Source organism: Camelus dromedarius, chromosome 4, assembly GCF_036321535.1.
Source record: "Camelus dromedarius isolate mCamDro1 chromosome 4, mCamDro1.pat, whole genome shotgun sequence".
In the NCBI taxonomy this organism is placed as follows: domain Eukaryota; kingdom Metazoa; phylum Chordata; class Mammalia; order Artiodactyla; family Camelidae; genus Camelus; species Camelus dromedarius.
The window spans coordinates 85502292-85524504 of record NC_087439.1 but is presented as its reverse complement, the minus strand read 5'-3'; the positions used below and the strand labels follow the sequence as shown (position 1 = coordinate 85524504).

Here is a 22213-nt window from a genome sequence, read left to right as displayed (position 1 = left end):
GTTGGCTCTTTGTAAATACTGGAAAAAAAACCCAAACCCTTCCAGTTGCCTTTTCTCTTTCATTCAAACTAATGCTAATAAAAATGTATTTGATTAACCTCTTGGAACATATTATCCAAATATGCCTTGAATGACTAAACTGACAAATTGGATAAAATTAATTGCTGGAGGTGACGAACTCCTGTGAATCACTGCAATTCATTCTGCAGGTTTTCTCAAGCTACACTCTTAACTCTGGAGAAGGAACAGACACCAGACACCACAACTTGAAGGCTACAGTTCTTCCTCAGAGCACAACTTGAAAGGACAAAATCATTCAACACTGCCTTAGGCAATGTGATTATTGCATAAACTTGAGCCTCTTTGTTGCTTCTTTTGAATTTGAAACACATTTTTATATCTCATATGGGCATTACAGATGTGTATATTAGGTTCCTGATCATCCTTTCTCTTTGAATTCATTGTTAGAATGAAGAATAGTTCTTTCTTTATTTTCTGCCTTATTGATTTGTGTTTAAGAAGGCAGACACTTGATCTTGAGAGAAGGTTGCAGTAGAAGAACTGGAAAATAATCCACAATTAAACTCAGCAATAGTTCCCACCTCTCACCGGAACTTTTGGGCATTCACCTGAGCTCCTCAAATTAAGAGTAACATTCATCTATGAGGAAATCCTGGAGGAATCACAACAATGATCATTTTGAGATGTGATAATAGAACCAATAAGAAGATGACATGAAACCAGGGTGATTTCTTCTGGAAGGACAAGACTTGGGGTAGACTTTAAAGCCTGCCTTCAAATATGTGAAGAGTTAGTTGTTATTCCAAGGATCATGAAATACTGTCTTTTAATATGCTCTGTGAAAAAAAAACAGGGAAAACTGGTTTAAATTATAACAGAAGAGATTTAGGTTAGATGGGAAGAAGTACATTTTCTGACAGGAAATGTAAAGGGAACACCCAGAACATGTGTGGCTCTCATTTCTCTAGTGAAAATCTGACCGTCACTAGACTTTGGGTTGAATAGTCTTTTCTGTTTGGTGATGACCTGAAGCTGAGCCTTGTTCTCAACTTCCTGAGGTTTTATTATTCTGTCCCTATTCAGTGTTGTCCTTTTAGAATGTCACTTTGGTGATGATCTCTTCTTGGAAACAAAAATGCCTTTCTCAGTGTGATTTTTAGAAAGCAGTAGCTGTGTTCCATTATTGAATTATGTATGCCTGTGCTGAGAGTGAAATGGGTATTTAAGAAAATACTATATTCTAAGCAGGCACTTAAATTCCAGACTGAGGGTGATTTTTTTTTTTTTTTTAAAGCTGCTGGATGAGCAGGGATTTTTAACCTGCTTTCTTTTCACTTGAAAACAAGGGGTTTCAAGTCCTTGTTATAACAGGTGTTTCCTTTCTGAGACAGACTATATCTTACTAAGAAGGCCTCAAATTCTATAGGTTGGGGGTAGGGGACGCTCTGAGCAAAGAGCCTGGTTTCTGTTGGTCCTCAGATCTCGCCACCTCCTATCACCTTGTGTGACTTATGGTGTGACAATCAGAGCCAAACCTCTTCAATAAAGAGCTGAATATTTTATTTGTAAAAAGTTCTAAAATTTTAATTATTTTGTTTCTAGTATATATTGTTCCTTCCATGACACAATTAACCTCAATAATGAATTTTATTTTTTTAAAAACAAAACGAAGACTCAAATTATGATTCTAAACTTGATCTTCTCATACTATGGATTGAGAAAACCTAATCTCTTATAAAATCAAGATCAGACTACCCGACAATTTCTGGAAAATAAATCTTCCATATCTCCCAGGCTCCACAGTAAATTCTACATGTCATAGTGTCTTTTATTCATTTAAAGCTTTCAAAAATCTATTGAAATGTGACCATGCATTTCAAATCAACATTTTGGAACTTAATTGAAAAAATAAGATCAGGTTTCTCCCTAACATGGCCAACACACGATCTAAATTGTTCAACAGTTATTGTAATGCCAGAGATAATTGTATCTTGAGATGATTGTTTCTAAAGCCCTCAGCCTAGTAACCCACAAAGTGGAATAAAGAGCTTACATTTGAGACTTAATTTGATTTTTGAGAAAGGTGCCAAGGACACATCATGGGGAAAAGATAGTCTCTTCAGTAAATGGTGTTGGGAAATCTAATATCCATATACAGAAGAATGAAATTGGACCCTTATCTCACTCCACGTACAAAAATCAACTCAAAATGGATTAAAGACTTTAATGTAAGGCCTGAAACTGTAAAACTATTAGAAGAAAACATACAGAAAATGCTTCTTGACGTAGATCTGGACAGTGATAGTTTGGATATGACTCCAAGAGCACAGGCAACAAAAGCAAAAATAGACAAATGGGATTGTATCAAACCAAAAAGCCTCTGCACAGCAAAGGAAACAACGAAGTGAAGAGACCATTTATGGAACGAAAGAAAAGTTTTGCAAATCTTACATCTGTTAAAGGGTTAATGGCCAAAACATATAAGGAATTCAAGCAAGTCAATAGTAAGAAAACAAATAACCCAATTAAAAAATGGGCAAAGGACCCGAAAAGACATTCCTGCAAAGAAGACATACAGATGGCTGACAGGGATATGGAAACATGCTCAGTATCACAAATCATCAGGGAAATGCAAATCAGAACCACAAGGAGATATCCCTTATACCTGTTAGAACGGCTGTTATCAAAAAGACAAGAGGTAACAAGTGTTATGAGGGCGTGAAGAAGAGGGAACCCTTGCACACTATTGGTGGGAATGTAAATTGGTACAGCCATTATGGAAAATAGGATGGAGGTCCCTCAAAAAATTAAAAATAGAATTACCATATGATCCAGCAATCCTGCTTCTGGGTATATTTCCAAAGGAAATGAAATCAGTATCTCAAGGAGATATCTGCACTCCCACGTTCATTGCAGCAGTATTCACAGCAGTCAAAAGATGGAATCAACCAAAGCGCCCAGCAACAGATGAATGGACAAAGTATGGTGTGTGTGTGTGTGCATACACACATAATGGAATATTATTCAGCCTTAAAAAAGAAGGAAATCTTGTAATTTGTAACAACATGGATGAACCTAGAAGGCATCCCGTTCTGTGGAACAAGCAAGGCCCAGGAAGACAAATACTGCATGATCTTAACTTATACGTGGAACCTAAAAACATCAGACTCATAGAAGCAGACAGTAGGACAGTGGTTACCAGAAGTGTGGAGGTGGCAGACATGGGAAGATGTTGGTCAGGGGGTACAAATTTGCGTTTACGTAGGATGAATAAGTCTAGAGATCTAGTGTTATAACATGACTATGGTTAATACTATAGTGAATACCAGAAATTATCTAACAGTGTATTTCAGGTGCTGTCATCACACACAAAAACTGGTAACTGTGTGAGGAGATGGTATGTTAATTAGTTTGACTGTAGTGATCACTTCACTGTGTATCTGCATATCGAATCAGCATGTTGCACTCCTTAAATATAATTTTTTGGGGGAGGGAAGATAATTAGGTTTTGTTTATTTTTTAATGGAGGTGCTGGGGATTGAACCCCGGACTTTGTGCATGCTAGGCATGCACTCTACCCCTGAGCTATACCCTCCCCCTAAACATACATAATTTTTATTCAAAAAATTAGGATATGGTCCCCTTCTAGCTTTCTCGCTTTTCCCCATTGCTTCCTCCTTTCTTTACCTTCTCTCCTTTGTTTCTATATTATCATTATGCTTCTACAGTTGTGATATGGAGCAGGAGTATAATTTTTTTTCCGTCCCCAGACGGTAGGGGGATCAGAAGTGTAGTTTTTAAAGTAAACCTGTCTACTGTTTTTAACATTTTTTTGGCTTGTGAAGGAAGAATTTAATATTTTCTCAAAAGAGTTATATTCCTCCGTGATATATTTTTCTCCCTACAAGCAGTTTGTGGCTCATAAAAGGAATTAAAGAAAGAACTTATCTCTCCTCTACAATATAAATAAGCTATGTTTGCAGTGTATGCATTTCTTTGTTCTCTGATGAGTTAAACGTAATTTGTCAGATGAGATAGTTTGCATGCCGATAATTTTCATCTGTTCCGAATCAAAATCCTTTGTAAAGCCTGCTGCTGAATTTCAGTGTCTTTGGTAGCATGATGCTGTTGACCAAATTCTGTTTTTTTTTTTTTTTCCTATCCTTTGTTTGTTCTAGATACATTTCATACTGCTCTTCAGTCGACAAGGGAAATTACGGCTGCAGAAATGGTACACTACTCTCCCTGACAAGGAAAGGAAAAAGATCACCCGGGAAATCGTTCAGATTATTCTCTCCCGTGGTCAGAGGACAAGCAGTTTTGTTGACTGGAAGGAGCTAAAGCTTGTTTATAAAAGGTGTGAGTAACTTTATGAGAACTGAATCTCCCGTTATTGCTTTGGTTTATTCAACCCTGCACATTGTAGATTGCAACACCAACTCTATCGTTTACTGAAACCTTGGAAGGCTGGAGCCCAAGTGTTTGTACCCATAGACTAAACAGAAGAGAAATCTCATTTGTTAAAAAGGCTTTCCGTGTGCCAGGATGGATTCTAGGGACTTAATTTTTATGTTGATAATGCACACGTGCATTCAAGAAGTATCTTAAGAGCACCTGTTATGTTCCCAGCACTGTTCCAGTGAGTGTGGCTACAGGAGTGAACAAGACACAGAACATTCCGGCTCTCATGAAGCTTATTCATCTGTTAAGTAAACAAAACATTTTCAGTTAGTAACAAGTTTTATAGGGAAAAAAAGTGCAGCTTAACGTGATCCAGGGATGGGCAGTTCTTTATTATGGTCATTATCCCTCATGTTTGCAGATGAGGAAACTGAAGCCACAGAGAGTTTAAGTAATTAGTACGCAGCCCCAGTAATTGAGTGGTGATTGGCAGAGCCAGGATTCAAGTCCAGATTTGTGTATTCTCCCTTTACTGAACCTGCTTGCCATGGCAAGACCATACTAGAAAGGGATCTCAATTTATAGGTGAGGAAACTGAGGCCCTGAGAAGTAATTTCTCCCTTAAAGACCCAGATAAATGATGCCTAAACCAGGACCAGAACACAGCGATCTGATCCTGGATCCAACATCATACTGCAACTTTCGGAAGGAAAATACACAATAGAAAGGCTCTCGCAAGGAGTGGTTATAAAACCGGAAGGGGAAAGAGAGGTAACATCAAAGGCTATATTTAATGGAGTAAATTACCAGAAAGTGCCTGGGCGAAGCTGCTTCCGCTGGGTCCAAGGTCAGAGCTTTGAGGACTCGCATCATGAGAGATGTCAGCAGAGGCCCCTTAGAGCAATCAGCATCTCAGGGGTGGGAAGGCAAAGTCCCAGGACATACCTGAGGACAAGAAGCTTGTCCCTACTCTGCCTGCTGGTGTCTAAAGCTTTGGGTTCAAGTGTGATTTAAGCCATTGTATAAAAAAATAGGCTACAGCAGTTCTCTCAACAGGTGTTCACAGGTGCTGGATAAGCAATGGTGAATAAGACAGACTCGGCACCTGCCTTCAGGAAGCCACTGAGCCAGTGCGGGAGAGACAGGCCGTGCAATACAGAATGCAGAGTCCTGGGTGCTCTGTGGAGGAGGCGCAGGGGTGTGTGTCAGGGGCGTCCCGTGCAGTCAGAGAGGACAGAGGTTTCCTGGAGGAGACGACATCCAAGCTCAGAGCTGCAGGAGAAGTAGGAGTGAGCCACACGGATGGGGAGGAGAGGAGTATTTTAGGCAGAAGAAACACACAGGAGGGGAGGACTTGACAAGCTGAGGCTGGGAGAGACACTGCAGTACAGTTGAGGTGAAAAGATGAGTGGGGACCGTAGGCTCTGGGACCCTTGGTCAGGGGTCTGGAGGTTAGAAAGGCCAGTTCATAATCTGGGGCAGGAGGTATAAACAGGCATCCTGATTACCGTGGGCCAAGGACTCTGTCGCCTGATAACAGCTCCTCAAGATCAAGTTTTTCTGAAGACCTTTCACATAATTAACAGAAATAATCCAGTCAGCACCGTATTTTTATATATCCCATTTTACATTTTGGAAGGATATTGGATGTGATGAATAATGATTTCTCTCTTGGACGTGGACAGGGAGAGTCTCTGGAGAGGAGGAGGCAACTGCGTATTCATGGAGAAAACCATCTATCTTCAGGGTCCGCGATGCGCCATCATAGTTTGCTTTCTCTTTCTTTCTTTTCAAGGTATGCCAGTTTGTATTTTTGCTGTGCAGTAGAGAATCAGGACAATGAGCTCTTGACGCTAGAGACTGTGCATCGTTATGTGGAGTTGCTGGACAAATACTTTGGAAATGTAAGTGGCGTCCTGGCCTCCTGGAAGTAGCCAGTCTCCTTCCCAGCTCTGACTTCAGTTCTGTCCTTCCACACATTCCTTCTCTCTCTCAGGTCTAAAATATGAGCTGCATTTGTGCCGAAGATCAGAAGGCAAGGCTCTCCCCCTGCCTTCTTGTAATTCTTCGTAAATGGAAGATCCGGAGCTTTCCAGAGGCAGGTGGCGTGTGTATCTTCAGACCACAGCCACACCTGACACCTTGTTCCAATGAACTGGAATTTAATGGTGAAGAATTCCTTGATGTTTCGTCTTTGATTCCCCACTGACTGTTGTCGCTCTTCTATTTTGACTTGCTATCCCCTCTCTGGTTTCTTTTACTAAGCGCCAAGTGTTCTTTAGTATTGTTTATGCATTAAAAAAACCACCAGACAAATAAACAAAACCAAAATCCTTTTTCTTCGCATTGCTTTTCAGTCTCCATGCATTTGCCACCAAGGAACAGACTCTTAACGAGGTGCCCTGATCCCCAGATCTCATTCACTCTGAGGCAGCTTACAACGTGGCTTCGTCTTTACTGCTGTGAGGTGCTCATGCGGGTCCACACCAGCGATGCCTCTCCTGTCCTCACCTGCCCTCACCTCTCTGCAGCGCTGGACCCTTGCTCATCACAGCCCCTTCTTTCAATCTGCTCCTCTTGATGTTGCCCTGACGCTGAGCTCTGCTGATTCTCACCCCGTGTTTCTGAAGCCCTTCCTTGGTGTCCTCTCCAGCCCCCTCCTCCCCGTGCCCTCTGAGTGCCCCCCTGTTCCTTCTACTCTCCTGCGTGTCTACTCGACATTCCCCCCTGGAAATCCATCACCAGGCGACTCCCCTTCACTTTGCTGACATGGTCTTCACTAAACTTCTCATGGTCCTCTCAGCTTTAACGTGACAAGAACTAAAGCTATTCTGTCTTGTGATTGAAATGATTATGTCCCAAGAGCCTTCAACGCAAAAAGATAGTGTTTCTTACGTCTTTCCCCACCCTTTACTGAGTCTGCCTCTGTCAATTCAAACTGGACTAAAATTCATCTCCATCTTTCACTGTTGCCAATATAGTTTGGGATACAGGTTTGCTTTTCTTTTAAACCTCATCTCTGTCCCTTTCTTGGCCTGTTAGTTACCATCTTCCTTCCCAGGCACAGATCTCGGGTGACATTCCTCCTCAGTCACTCTCCTTCATATTAAATGAATAAAATTCAAATTTCTTAGCCTGGCATTTAGCTTGCGTTCTTTCTTTCTTTTTTTTAAGTGGGGGTACTGGGGGTTGAACCCAGGACCTTGTGCCTGCTAAGCATACACTCTATCACTGAGCTATTACCTTCTCCCCATCCTGCATTTAAGTTTTCTAAACACTGGGCCCAGACCACTTCTCCAGCCTTCTAGCTCCTCTCTCTTTTTGTCCCTGACACAGCCAGTGCTCCAGCCACGTGGACCACACTTGTATTATCCTCCCCTTTTATGGGATTTGCTTGACCACCAAATTGCAAGTCTGTTGAGATCATGACCTGAACTTATTTGTTTTTTCATCGCTTGGAACCAGCTCAGGGCCAGATTTTAGCAAATGTTCCAGAAACATTTCATCCAGTTTACAGTCTCAAGAAATGAATTGGTGGATTTGGAATATGTTTTTTTTCTTCTCAGTAATACTTCTCAGTGATGTTCCCTTGCTCACTGAAGATTTTTACCAAGTGCTGTTAGGAGAATTTGCTTTCAGAAGAGTTTTCTGTGCTGTATTCTATGTGACGGAGCAAACAGCACTTGAGGTGTTGGTTAAGGTTCTGTCAGATTTGTTGCAACACTCTTCACAAGGATGAGGACCTGAAAGGTTTTTGAAATAACTTTGTCTCCTTCCCTCCCTACCTTCCTCTCTTTGATTCTTCTTTTATTTCTTTGTAAATGATGTTATAAGACCTAAATATTACTTCAGGAGTTTCAGATTGTTGGTAAGTGTATAAAAGTGGTAAGACAGCCAGACCTTTTTTCTCTTGCTTTCTCCTGGTTTGCAAAGTTTATTTTTGTTTTTTAAAGAGATTTGCGAATATATAAGGGCATGTTTTCAAACTGGAGGTTAATTTTATGCTTTCTATTATTCAAATGAATTCTGACATTGGGGTACTTTCTTTAAAATAAACTGCAGGCTTCGCCTTCAATGCAAAGCCCTGAAGGAGTCCTCCTCACGCCGGGGCCTTCCCGTAACCCCCCTTCTCCTGCTCATTTTTCCACTCTGGCTTGACCTATCGTGTCTTCTGAGGTTTATCCATCTGTACTAATGTGAATTGGGGTTGAATTTTGACCTCCATCTTACCTGACCAAATTTCAGATATTTCAGAACACGTTGCTTTGTCAAGAGAAATGGAATCACCTTCAGAATTGAAATGCATTCCTGTTTCTCTAACATTAATTTTTTATCCTATTTTGGCATGCCTTTAGAAGCTGTCTTTGTCATGGGCCAACATTTAATTCACTAAAAAAAATTCAATGAATCTTTCATTAAGCTAAGAGCGGCTAAGAACAATTCAAGACTCTGTGCCCAGGAGGTGTTCAGTTCTTATTAATTAACCGTGAGGTGCAAACCCAACAATACTGATTCTCATGACATTGTCTCAGGAATAACATTTTTCTCTTTGGTTTTCTTTTCCTCCTGTGTTAATATGGAAGGTTTCCTTGAATTCTGCCCTTATATTATCCCAGAAAAAAACCCCTCTGTGCTGAGCTTCTCATAACACTAGAAAATATTCCTATAGCAGATTGCAAAATCTCTGGCTACTAATTTTTTTTCTTTTTTTTTTAACACTTTTCAATTCCTAGGAGATTTACAAGGATTAACTAGTTAAGTCTTTTGGCCTTCAGTAAGTAGCATTAACCCCAATTTATAGAGGCTAAGAGGCAATGCCTCAGAGTCTCCCAGAGGTAAGGGTCGGTTTGAGGATTTAGGCATTGCCACATTTTCCCATGACGGGCTGCTGTGTGAGCTTTTACTGATGCACTCAAGACAGTGTGCATGTTGCCGAGCCGGAGATGTTTGATCGTGACGTGGGGAGCTTTCATGTTGTCAGCGGCCGGGCGCTCTGTGTCCTGCTGGACAGCTCATTCACTCACCAGACCCCGGGTTTTCCTCATCAGAGATCTCTGTTTCACAGATAACAAAAGTGGCACCCAGAACGTTTCATAGAAATATTTACTTTGCTAATCTCATGGGGGCTGTTGTGAGGATCCAAGAGATGGTGTGATTAGCAATGCTTTATAAACTGTCAGTTGCTATGTAACTGCAGCTTGTGTTATTATTTTATATATGGTTTTATGCATTTGTTATATGTAACTTGAACTTGTATTTACTTTAGAACAGAATTCACTAAGAGACAATCCCTTTTAGATTCTATCCAAAAGGATTTATTTATTGAAATGCCAGAAATAACCTCAATACATCATGTGTTCTGCTGCGAGTCCCTCAAGCCAAATTATAGTAAAATTATAGTAAAGCACAATGCTAGGAGATCAAAGATAAAGTTAAATTACTGCTGTTTCTTCCTTGTATAAGCTTTCTTCCAGAATACAGAGACACAAGGAAAAGAGAAAAAAATAAGTAGAGGGGCTCATGTGTTTATTAACACAAAAGCCATGTACTTTTGCATAATTAGATGGAGTGCAGTCATTTGAGCATCAAGGGCACATTTTTGATACACTGGGGCAGCGCCCTGAAGGTAGAATTAGAAATAGTATTTGCATAATTAGTAGCTGAAGAAACCAGCATTAGGTCTTAGGTTCTGAAATGTTTTCTTTTCTTACTCTCTTCTTACATTAATCACTTGGGTTAGACTCAGAGAATAGAAAATAGAGTAGCATTTGGAGTTGTTACACATGAAAGAGTTGCTCGTTTGTAACATTCTCTGTAAAGCCAGTAGAACTTGTGTATCCATTTCCCTTATGATCTGGAGGTAGTAACCTGTGAGTGTGAGAGTGTGTGTGTGTGTGTGTGTATGTGTGTATGTGCGTGTGTTGTGTCTGTCTGGCTTTGCATACCACCTTACCTTATCCCTGTCCCTTGATACTAGGTGTAGTAAAATTGCCCCATGGCTGCTGGTGAACCCTACAATCTTGGGAGGAGTGCGTTGCTGCCTGGAGAGTGGGGTGTGAGAAGTTCCCAGGGAACTTGCATTAGTATCTGTCAGGTTCACTTTGCAGGATGCTGGTTGCTGGTTTCTCCTAATGAGGTTCCTATTTATTTTGGGTCCCTGGCCTCCACCTGCCTTGAACTCTGGGGTTCTCCAGCTCTTGCTACTATAAATCCTGACTGCCACCTCTCCTGATTTCTGGTAACGGCTTTCTTGTCATACCTTCTTTGATGTGCATGGATGTTTGATCTACTGTGCTTTCTTTTTGTGTATCTGTATTGTTTAAAATTGCAAAATAATGCATATTTTTACATATCCTTCTAGAATACACAGTTTTTTTAATGAAAAATAGGATCATATTATGCATTTAATTCTGCAAGTTCCTTTTGTTCCCCTTACCAGTCTATCATAGAGCTCTTTCCATGTCTATCCATGGAAATCGACTTCATTCTTTCCAACTTCTACACAGAGTTCTCATGGCATATGAAGCCATACCCAAGGTGGGGGTGGACCATACTTTATTTAAACAATTCCATTATGGCTAGACTTTGAGTTGTTTCCAATTTTTATGATAAATGATGCTGCCATTATCCTCGTTGTTAATATATGTTATTATGCACTAGTTTGGGCATCGCATAGGAATAAATTCCTTGTGGAAAAAGATTTGTGCATTTAAAGTTGGTAGATGCTACAATTTGACCCTTCAAAATGGCCTATAAAATTTACAGATTGGACCAACGGTGAGTGTGAGTACCTATTTATTCATACAATTCCCGACAATGGGTATTATCTCTTCTTAATAGTCAGATGGTCATTAATTTAATTTGCATGTTTCTGATTACTAGTGAGACTATGTATCTTATTAGATGAGTATTGGGTTTTTCCATTTCTTGCCTTGTCTATTAATTGCTTCTTTTTTTTTTAACATTTTTTATTGATTTATAATCATTTTACAATGCTGTGTCAAATTTCAGTGTAGAGCACAATTTTTCAATTATACATGGACATATATATATTCATTGTCACATTTTTTTTCTCTGTGAGCTACCATAAGATCTTGTGTGTATTTCCCTGTGCTATACAGTATAATCTTGTTTATCTATTCTACATATTAATTGCTTCTTGACAGCCTTCATTTGATTTTTTTTTTATGTTGTGATGTTTATCTTAGGGACTGCCAAGAATTCTTTCTATATCATGGATACTGTGCTTTCCTTTCTGTTATATGTGTTGCAGATTTTATCCCCAATCCATCGCTGTACTTTTAACCTTGTTCTTAGCACCTAGCCCATGCTGTACTCTGATCTCTCCACGGTTTTGCCTGGGCAGCTTGGTTTCATTGTCACTCAAATTCCTGGAATGAGGGTGTTCTAGCAATAAAAGAAAAGGTTAATAAGCTGAGAACATGTCCTCTTCTGATGCCATCCTTTTTCTGATACTTGTTCTCAAGAAGGAACCCTAAAGGTCTGGGGGAAGTCCTGGGGTATAGGATTGTGTCTCAGCGAATAGACTGTAATTTTGAATCGGTCATATATATATGCATATATGTACATGTGTGTATGTATAGATAGATAGATGGAGAGAAAAAGAGGAAGGGAGGGAGGGGAGGAGGGGAGAGGGTGAGCGAGTGAGAGAGAGAGAGAGAGAGAGAGAGAGAGGGAGAGAGTGGGAGAGAGTCAGGCTCTCTAGGGAGAGGGGATGGAGGTTGATAATTATACAGACACACGTGTTGACTTGATGCTGTTTTCTAATGAATGAAGAGACCATAACCTTTGCAGGTGAGTTAGGTTAGTTCTTCTGAGTTGGCCATTTATTACAGTGGTATTGTATTTATTTGTTCTCATGCTTCTAGATTCAGTTGGATCTTTCAATATAAGCCATTTTCCTTGTGGCGTCTACAAGTTTATTGACCTACATCCTAAATATATGGAACAATTTGTGAAAATATTGACATCCACTTTATGTAAAGTCATAGGGTTCAGTAGGATCAGAGGACTGTTGACCTGGGAAGCCATGAATCCCCAGCATCGTAAAAACAAGGCCTGCATGGTGGCTGACTCGTTCATTTATCCTGCAGACACTTACTGCCTCCTACTGTGTGCCAGGAACCAGAGATCTGAGGATGACTAAGTCAGGGTCTGAGCCGGAGCCCTCAGTGCAGGGGCAGTGATGAGAAGTAGGCACGCACTCCTGCACACAAGATGGAAGAGAGAACACAGGAGGCGATGCAGAATCCCAACGAGAGGAAAGGGCATTTGGAGCAATCATTGTGCCCATAACTTTGGAATTTGGCCATGAAAAATGAGCTTGAGTTTTTGCCGGCAGAATGAAGGAAAGGACATTTGAGGCAACATTCCAGGAGTTTCTGGAATGTACAAAGGGCAAAGGCGTGAAAGAACAGGGTGAGTTTGTGGACCGTGTGGCTGTGGCTTGGGATGAGCGCCAGCATAGGAAGCCAGGGAGCAGGACCTGGGCGGGGCTGTGAAGATCCCGGTGCGCCATGCTGTGGAATTGAAACGGTCCCGAACAGAAGACCTTACATGGAAAGGAACTGGATCAGCATTTTAGCAAAGTGTTAGGGGTCCTTGGCCCTGTGTGGGCACAGGGCCACTGCGAAGGTCACTGCAGTGGCTTAAGTGAGAGATGTCACAGGCCTGAGTGGCAGCAGTGACAAAGTGGGCAAGAGGGGGAGGGTTAGGGGTTTCTTTACAGGATGGGGTCAATAGGAACTGGTAACCAAATGGACAGGGATGAGAGTGGGAGGGGGAGGAATGATAGACGGGGAAAATAAATTGAGCTGTAGAATGAATTAGTTGGAGCCACTAGATAGGGGTTGCATGTACTATGCAAAATAGGAACTAAAGGAGAAAAGACTATGGTTGACTTCACTCTGGGATGTGGGGACCTGGACTGAGGAATATCCAAGTGGAGATGTCTGGTTAGCAGGTGGAAATACTGGATTAGCACTGCACAGGGAGATCAGGCCCAGACATCTAGGTTTGTTAAGCCACCTGCATGTGACACATGCTGTAGAGAGTCGGAGTTGTCTAGGAGGGTGCATGTGTTGCAGAGAGAAGAGGCTCTCTTGAGAAACACCAGTCTTTAAGGAGAAGGTGGGTCCCTGGAATGTAAGCATCCTGCCCCAGAGATGTTTGTTTTGCTGACTGATGTGTCCCAAGCACTTTGTAAATACTTCTTAAACAAATGCAAGATGGTGGGGGAGAGGAAGAAAAAGCATCCAAGGAACCTGAGAAGAACCATCAGAGATGGAGGAGGGAAATGGGCCTTGAGTAGTTCTGCAAACATCAGGCAGCAAGGGAGAGGAGATTTTCAAGCAAGAGACTGGGGGAGAGTATCTGATGCTGTTGAGGGGTAGAGGTGGGACGTCCAGCTAGACCTGCAGGAGGGTGTGGACGGGGGAGTTGAGGAACGTGTGAGAAGGAAGACAGCAAGGATAGTGCCTGAGTGGCTGTGTGTGGCTGAAGCATTGGAAGCGAGCCTTATCTGGATTGCGGGGAGGGCTCTAGCTCCTTGCTACAGTTAACCAAATCCACAGACTCTGCTTTGGTCTGTGGCAGTGACCGTGGTTCTCGATGGTTCTCCCGGACCAGCACCATTAGCATCACCTGGAAACTCCTTAGAAGTTCAAATGCGAAGACTTTACCCAGACCCACTGTATCAGGGACTCCGGAGGTGGGGCCCAGCGGTGGGTGGTTTAACAGGCTTTCTCCGTAATTGGGACACACTCTGAAGTTTGGGAACTACTAGCCTGTGACATCATTTTGAGAGGAATTAGCACAGTTGAGCTAATTTGCCTCTGAAGCGTGAGCTTCTGAGAGTTCTGAAGCTGGCAGCCAAATGTACAGATCAGAGAGGAAGGGAGCGCTGCCCTCCTGCCTGCAGTGCGGTGGGGGCTCAGCTTTTATCTGTGAGATGGGAGGATGAGCAGGGCGGCCTCCCCCCTCGACTGAGCCTCAAATTTCCAGCTGTGACATTAAACAGTATTATCTAAGGACGCGCTCTGCTTTAATAGAATGCCGTTTTACTTTCATTCAGGGTCTGGATTTCCCTAGTTCTACTTTTCTGGCCTTAAAATACCCTCTGATATTTTTCCCTTTGGTGTGCCACCTGGGGGTCAGTGTTGAAAAGTTTCAGACACCAGTGGATGTTTCCCCTGATACTGCAGCAAGTTAATCAAAACATTTGTTTTTGACCTACCAGGTCTGCGAGCTGGATATTATCTTTAATTTCGAAAAGGCTTACTTCATCCTGGATGAGTTTATAATGGGTGGAGAAATCCAGGAAACATCCAAGAAATCCGCTGTCAAAGCCATCGAGGATTCTGATATGTTACAGGAGGTCAGTATCCAGTTTCTGATGCCCTGGGAGACGATGATGATGGTGATGATGGCATCAGGACAGTTTCCCAAGCCCTGGGAAAAGGTGGTGGTGGTGGTGATGTGTTAGCTGACACTCACTGAGTGCTTACTCTGTGTTGGGTACAGTTTCTAAGTAACTTACATATATTAATCTATTTAATTATCACAGCAACTCTAAGAGGTGGGTATACTGTTACCGTCATTTTAAGGATGAGTAAACTGAGGCACAGAGAGGTTTAGTGACTGCTTAACATCACACAGCCAGTAAGTGTGGAATAGAGATTTGAACCCAGGCAGTTGGGCTCCAAAGTCTTTGCTCTTCATGTTTGAGCTTTTCAGTGAGCTTTTCACTGTCAAAATGGCATTAAACACTAGGTGCTATTCTTTTCAAGAATACTTACTTGGGAGGTATAAAAAGACTTTCATTAAAATGTCTGTGCTGGCCTGGGAAAGGAGAGCAGCAGTACATCGCTGTTGTGTCTGCCAGGAATACTAGAACTTTGTTATTGAAGACGGCATTTATCATTTTAATTAAAATTTCCTACCTTCATGGAGAGGCTGTATGTGTGCTCCTGTCTGCATAAATAAATTGGGAATTTGTGGCTTGCTAACCAAGGTATGAATGGGCCCTGAAGCATCATTTGGTCACACTTGTATGAAATACACTGGAGCTTTTCTCATAGTGCAGTCCAGCTTTGCATCGTCCCTAGTAAGCAAACTTACCTACGTTAGCCCCTTCATGTCCTGCCCACTTCAGCCCACTGACTTCTGCCCTCCCAAATGAGATGCTCTGACCAGCCCCTGCTCAAGTGTGCCTTTGAGGGCCTGGGTTCCCTCCCAGCTCTGCCACCTCTGGGTTCTTCCCACAGCATCGTTGAGTCTGTCTTTTCTGTTTTCTTAAGAGCAGGTCAGAACATTCCAGAGCATTATTAAGAGTCCTTAAAAATTGGTGTGAAGCCCTTCTGCGCACTGTTTGGAAATAAGAGCCTGCTTCGGCCTATACAGCAACATCTTTGACGCATCTTTGAGCTGATTCCTTGCTCCTGCCCATCCCGGGAGCCAGTCCTCGGAGAACTGACCCTGGGAAAGACGCAGGGCACCGCCAAGCCTCTGGGTGTGTTCCTATTAGGAAGCTAATGCATTTCTTTCTAGAGGGCTTATCACCTCAAAAAATGCATTTCAGCTTTCTGATGTTTACTTGGCTCTCTCCAAATGCCGCAGGAAGGGAATTTTACAACGTACTTGAGAAATTAGTGGCTTGGAAATTCCACAGAACAACCTTTTTAAAAATATGCTAGGGATTATTTATAATTCTATCCCCAGGGCCCTCACTGTGGAATCACCTTATAGGAGAAACAGACATTTAATCGGGGTCTTTAGCACTTCAGTAATGAAAGCTCCTTGAGTTGGGGCCAAGACATAGCTGGGTTATTTTGAATTGCCCCCTTTGTAGGAAATAGTTTTAAAGAACTTACAGGGTTCCATTTAGAGCTGGGAAGCAGATATTGCCTGCTATTTCAAGAGAGAGGCCTTTTACAATTAAACATTTATTGGTCGTTCATGTCCCTGGTTATTAAGTGGAAGATCTTGATAGGTGGGTCTCAGGGGACCCTCCATTAGCCCCTGCGTTCTCATGGTGAGCAGGCAGTATCATGACTGCCTTCTAAATCTCTCACTGAATTAACAGCACCCGCCAAATAGAAACAGCGTTACCAGCGTTCTCCTGGGCTCTGGTACTTCAGCTAAGTCAGTGAACATTGGGGGAGCTCGTTGAAAAATTGACTTTGTATATGTGGTTTGCTGTGTATAGCTGGTTAGAAAAGGTTAGCATGAATAGACACAAGTAATATGATTGCATAAGGAGAAAAAAATGCTGTGGTTTTTTTTTTTTTCCCTGTCTTTTGGGCCTAAGCATGTATTGGTAGTTGCTAAAGTTTGAGGCCTTTGTGATACTGCATTTACTTTTAGTACAACTGAAAATCAAATCTCAAAGTAGCCCTAGGACTTTCCCCTGACCCTTACTCAGTAAAAATTTTTTTTGAATAAAAAGACTGTCTCCATGTATTTAGTAAGAAGAGGCATAATCTTAAACCTTTGTATGCTCTTAAACTTTTTCTAAATGTACTGGGGCTAGAAGTTGATGATATGGAGAGAAAGGAACAGTTTAATTGATTGGGGATGACTTTAAGAGGTACCTTATTTTGAAGGTACCTGTGGACAATGCTGCAAAAATGATTGGAAGGAGAAAGAAACTGAAAGAAGCTAGTGATCTTCAAATGCAGAGGTTGCAATTTCTGGAATCACCAGTGGGGGCGACAAACAGAAGATGGTAGGACGGCAGAATAAGAAAGCAAGCTAAGAGGGGAGGGTCAAATGATACCTCATTAGGTCAAGCAATAAGGTACCTCATATGCGTATGTGCAGATTCATGAGAAAAGGCTAGGTGCACCCCAACACTGTCACCTTAAAAGCAAAAACCATGTTAAAACAGCTAAGCCAAACCATAGCACAGTAAAAAAAAAAATAGTGTGTATATGACTAAATACACAAGACAAACACTGCAGTGCTGGATGGATAACTGGAGGGGTCCCAAGGTACTCGAGTCCGCTTGTGAAAGGCCAGGGCAGAGCACTTCAAGAATGTGCCAGTCCTGTTCCAACCTTTCAAGTGACAAGCTCGAGAAAGGATCAACCTCAAATGTCATTGACTCATGTAACCTGAGTCACAGCACAGCTCAGAAGGGGCAGCCAGTGCAGTCCTTAGCACGTTGACTTCTCCGGTGATGTGGAGCAGGGCGCATAGCTAGAGGCCAGTCAGCTGTGAAGCCAGAGAATTGACAGCTCTGGGGCCTTTCCGGGTCCAGGCCCCTTCCCTGTAGGCTCATAAGGTCAAATTTGCAAAGGTAGGTTATCTCGGCTGCAAAGAATTCATGGCCGTGTAAGGAATGTATAAGATGTTACAAAAGTGTGTCAGGCACTTAATGAATGAAACCCTTATGCTCTTGTTCTGGATTTTGCGATATTTGTCAAAAAAAAAATTCGTAATGTACTCTCATTTCTTGTCTCATTCTAAGTAAACTCTATACCCAATTTTGTGTTCCTGTTTAAATGGTGTAAACTCTAGGTACCACGAAACAGTCATGGACCTCTGGCCAATGTGCTACCCCTGCCAAGATTAAAACACAGGCAATGTCTATACAGGACAGAGGTCTTAAGGTGGGGGCTTCTCTTGGCCAGTGCTCGTAGAAGGGACATAAGAGCCTTATAAGAAAGTGCGGATGATGGAACACGAGTGTTTTCAGCAGAGGAAGACTGGAATTCTAAGCAGAGCTGGTGAAAGCCAGTTAGAAAACCTGGTTTCTAACCCTGGTATCCTTTGAGCCATCTTCCTTACCGTGGTCTTGGTCTGTTTGGCCCACGCTGGGCGATGTTTTCCCTGGCAGGTGCACGTGGATCACGTCCCCTGGGGTTCAAGCTTGAGAATAGGTTGAACATGGCTGATTGCATTGCCTGTGACTTACATGGAAGAGGTAGGGGTGTTACCTAAGGCTACCCCCTTGAGATCCCTTATTGATTCAACCCAGGTGCCACTACGTTACACAGATATATTTGTTTATGACAGGAGGGAGTGCGAGAGAAAGTCCATCCTGTCACGCACGAGAAAGGGCTTACAACATCACTGTAACTTTCAGCTTGCCTGTAATTGTGAATCTGTTCAAACATTTTTTTTTTTAAAGTACTAGGAAAAAATTATGGCCTTGTGGCCTGTTAGCAAACTTGGTAAGTGATGAAGAGGATAAAGAAACAGAATTTGTATACTTTGGAGGGAAGCATTTTCAAAATATGTGGAGGAAATTCTTAAGAAATGTGCTCTGTTTCCCGTTATGTCTTGGCAATAAGATGTTCTGTATCTGTAATGATACACATTATACAAATACAATTCAGATTTCTCTAATACCTGTGCCTGGAGGTCGTCCTCATGACCATCTTAGCAGGCACGTTTTTCTGAAGTCAACAGTGATAGCTTGGCAGCTGTTGCTTCAGCCTTTCTCTTATCAGACATTCATTTTATGGTCAAGCTTAGCTTTTTCTCTTGTTGAAAGTTATTTAATTCCAGCCATATGGATGTGTTTACAAATCATACTCAAACGTTGAACCACCTTTCTTGAGTAGAATACAAAGATTTATGTCCATGTACACTTCCAGAAGCTTCTTTTCAATAATGGCAAAATAAACATGTAGAAGAATGAAGAAGTTTACAAAGTCTGCTAAAGGATGTGGTTTGAAGTGAAATTGTTCTAATATTTGGTTCTTTTTCAGACAATGGAAGAATACATGAACAAGCCTACGTTTTAACCACATATCAACTTGAAGACTCCAAGCGCTGCATGTTGTGAACCTGTAAATACGCAATGCCTTGCATCCAGTTATTTGATAGAGCCTTCTGCACCAAGCCAAAAATAACTTAAAAGGGATTCTTGTTAACTAAGAAAAGTTAATGTTGTTTAACATAATATATTTATCATTATTACATGCCTGTATTATATTGTATATGACTACTTGGGTGTTTAACTGCTTTATAACGCAATAGACTGAATATTTGTTTGCAATGTTTTAACTCCATGTCATATTTTTGAGCTATTTTAAATAAATCTGTTGCAATATACTTGTTGCATTTGACCCTCTGCGGACAGGCTGAAACTGTATTGTAATAATCCATGATTTTGAATGTAAAGTGTATCTTCTATCCATAATAATTTTTCTAGATGTTTAGCTTTTTAAATTGTATAATAATTCAAAATTATGTTAATAGTTCAGAGGACATTTTTAATACACTTAATACTGTAATTTTAGTCCAGATACAATGTATCTGATTTTAATGTCCTGAATTCATTAATTTTTTTCAGGACTGGAATTAAGGAAAATAACCAAAGATAGAATAGGATATAAGTGTTTTTGATGCCTTGGAAGCTGCTATCTAGGCTGAGATTTTAATTTCACCTTCTGATTGAATATAAGGGGCATTCCAGTAAGATGTGTTTTTTACAAACTACGTATTTATTAAGGTTTTGGGACATCTGGAGATAAAGTGTCTATGACTTCTCTTATAAAAGTAGTATAGCAAAGATTAATAGCAGTAGCAGTAATAATTATTACTACTACTATTTTCATTGTCTTTTATGTTCCAAGCACTCTTCCTTGTTTGAGAAATTTTGTTTCCAGTGTTTTCATGTATATGGAATATATTTGAACACTTAGTGTTTATTAGGCTTACTTGGAGCACTTGAGATTATTGCAGCCTATACAGTAGGTGCCTTTTCTCCTTTTTCCTTTCCTCATCTCCTAAGAAGATATTTGCTCTGACTGTTACCATCGTGACTATGTCTCGTTCATGCCTCCGGGAATGAAAGTTCTATGAAACTAGGTGGTTTAAGCGATCAGACGTTCTCGGGAACCAGCTCGTGCCCTTCTGTCTCGGTGCCCCGCTTTTGATGACTTACCTGTGCATTTTCAGTGTTAGTTTTGAGGTCTAGTATCACCATTGCAAAGGTTAGGGTCCCTCTAGTGTTCTTCCTAAGAGAAGAGTGTTCCTGCTGTTGGAGAATCCTCTTCGATTCATCCTGCCTGACATATTTAGGGGAAAATGGCAAGACAAGAGTGGAAGAACATGAGGAAAAATTGACCAACTCCTCAGTATAACCGTTAGTAAAAGGAAACAAGTCAGATTAGTATATGGAGTAATTATGGGGCTTTTAATAGGCAGTATTTCCCCCAATTAATTATATAATTGTAATTAGGGCATCAGATTGAAGTTTGTCATTTTTATCACTTTGTTTACTTTAGATCTTTGATTTTGTGCTTTAGCTTTCTTTTTTTTAAATAAAGCAGAACTCTTTAAAAAAACATTTTGTAAAGGTAAACTTTATGTAAGTGGATCTAAGTTTTTCTGGTTCTTTTGAAGTTTTCCAATATTTTTGGATGAAGGTACTGACTAAACCTTATTTAGATGTATTCCACCTATTCTGGGAAGTTTCACGTTAGACGTTTGAGCTACAGACAGGGTTCCTCAGACTTCGCGTGAGCAGCACACATAGAATATGGGCATAACGATACGTCACTCGGGTGAATTCAAGGGATTTTGGGGACATCTTACATGGACCTTGGTGAAAATAATCATTATGTTTTCTTTATATTATATAATTGTAATAAAACTACCAAGTGAAAGAAAAGATAATAAATATTAAATTTGTATAAAACTTCCAAATAAAATTTTTTAAATTTTTAAATGAGGAACTTGAGTGTGTTTTTATGAATATAATTTTTTTTAAATGTTAGTTATTATGCTTGAAATTGCTACCCGTAATTCCTGGTGAAGTCCCTGTAATATGGCTCTTCATTTTCTCGGCACTTACCATCAGGGAGAAACCTCATAGGCAGGTGACAGAAAATGAGAGAAGAGAATTTATTGCTTTGCTCCTATTGGCTTCTTTCTCACCATTTCTACATTTTGAGAATCTGATCTCTTTACATGTATAATCATTGATCATTCTTTAAACCTACTAACTCCTTTTCTTTCATTAACAGGTGTAAAGTGAACATTTCTTGTGATAAATCAAGTGACTTTTTAATTCAAACTTTTTCCCATATCAAGTCTCCTAAAATAATGACAAAACATTTTCGTCAAATATACACATGTTGTTTTTCTACACCTGCTAATTCTTCTTTACGAGTTGTATTGTCCTCCCTATGAAACATCACTGACGGACTGTGTTGTTTACTTTTCTAAGGTTTAATGAATAAATTTATTGGTAAATGTTACTGCATTTTTTCACATGGTCCTTGCAATTTTGGATTAAGTTCAGAGGATGCTCTGGAATATACTTAAAGCAAGCCAATGACTGTTTTTCAATAATTTGCAAAGGGAAGGTCATTACATTTTTTCTTTCAGTTCTTATTTTAACTTTTGACAAACTCTTGAAAAACTCTGCCCATAGACAACGTACTATGGTATTCAATAGTAATAATCTTTTTTGTCATATAAAGCTAAAAACAGAAAGGACTGTAACAGCCAGGGCTGTATTAGATTCACCTTTAAAAATATATATATAAATATGGTTTTTTTTTTCTTTAATGGAGGTACTGGGGACTGAACCCAGGCCATCTCACTCACTCCCCAGAGTCACCTTCTGATAGTTATATTTATGTGGAATTCAGATGTACTTTTACTCTTGATAAGTTTTTGTGAATTGACTCACACATTAACTGAATCCAGGGTTTTCTCCTTGTATCTGTGCCATCAGTACATAATTTATATACTGTCTCCATCGTAACTTACTTGTTTCAAAGTGCTAATTTACTCTTTGATTAGCTAGTTT

General features: G+C 40.7%; 1 protein-coding gene across 1 annotated transcript in view; it reads left to right on the top strand.

Annotated features, from left to right (window-relative positions):
* The window catches only part of AP1S3 (adaptor related protein complex 1 subunit sigma 3), a 56923-nt gene extending 35799 nt beyond the window's left edge, over positions 1–21124 (top strand). The window contains exons 2-5 of the mRNA XM_031452266.2: positions 4200–4378; positions 6218–6326; positions 14681–14818; positions 19158–21124. Of these exons, the coding sequence (XP_031308126.1) occupies positions 4200–4378; positions 6218–6326; positions 14681–14818; positions 19158–19193 (462 nt within the window). The 3' untranslated portion in view covers positions 19194–21124. The remainder of the gene's footprint in view (positions 1–4199; positions 4379–6217; positions 6327–14680; positions 14819–19157) is intronic.
* Positions 21125–22213: the final 1089 nt, after the last annotated feature.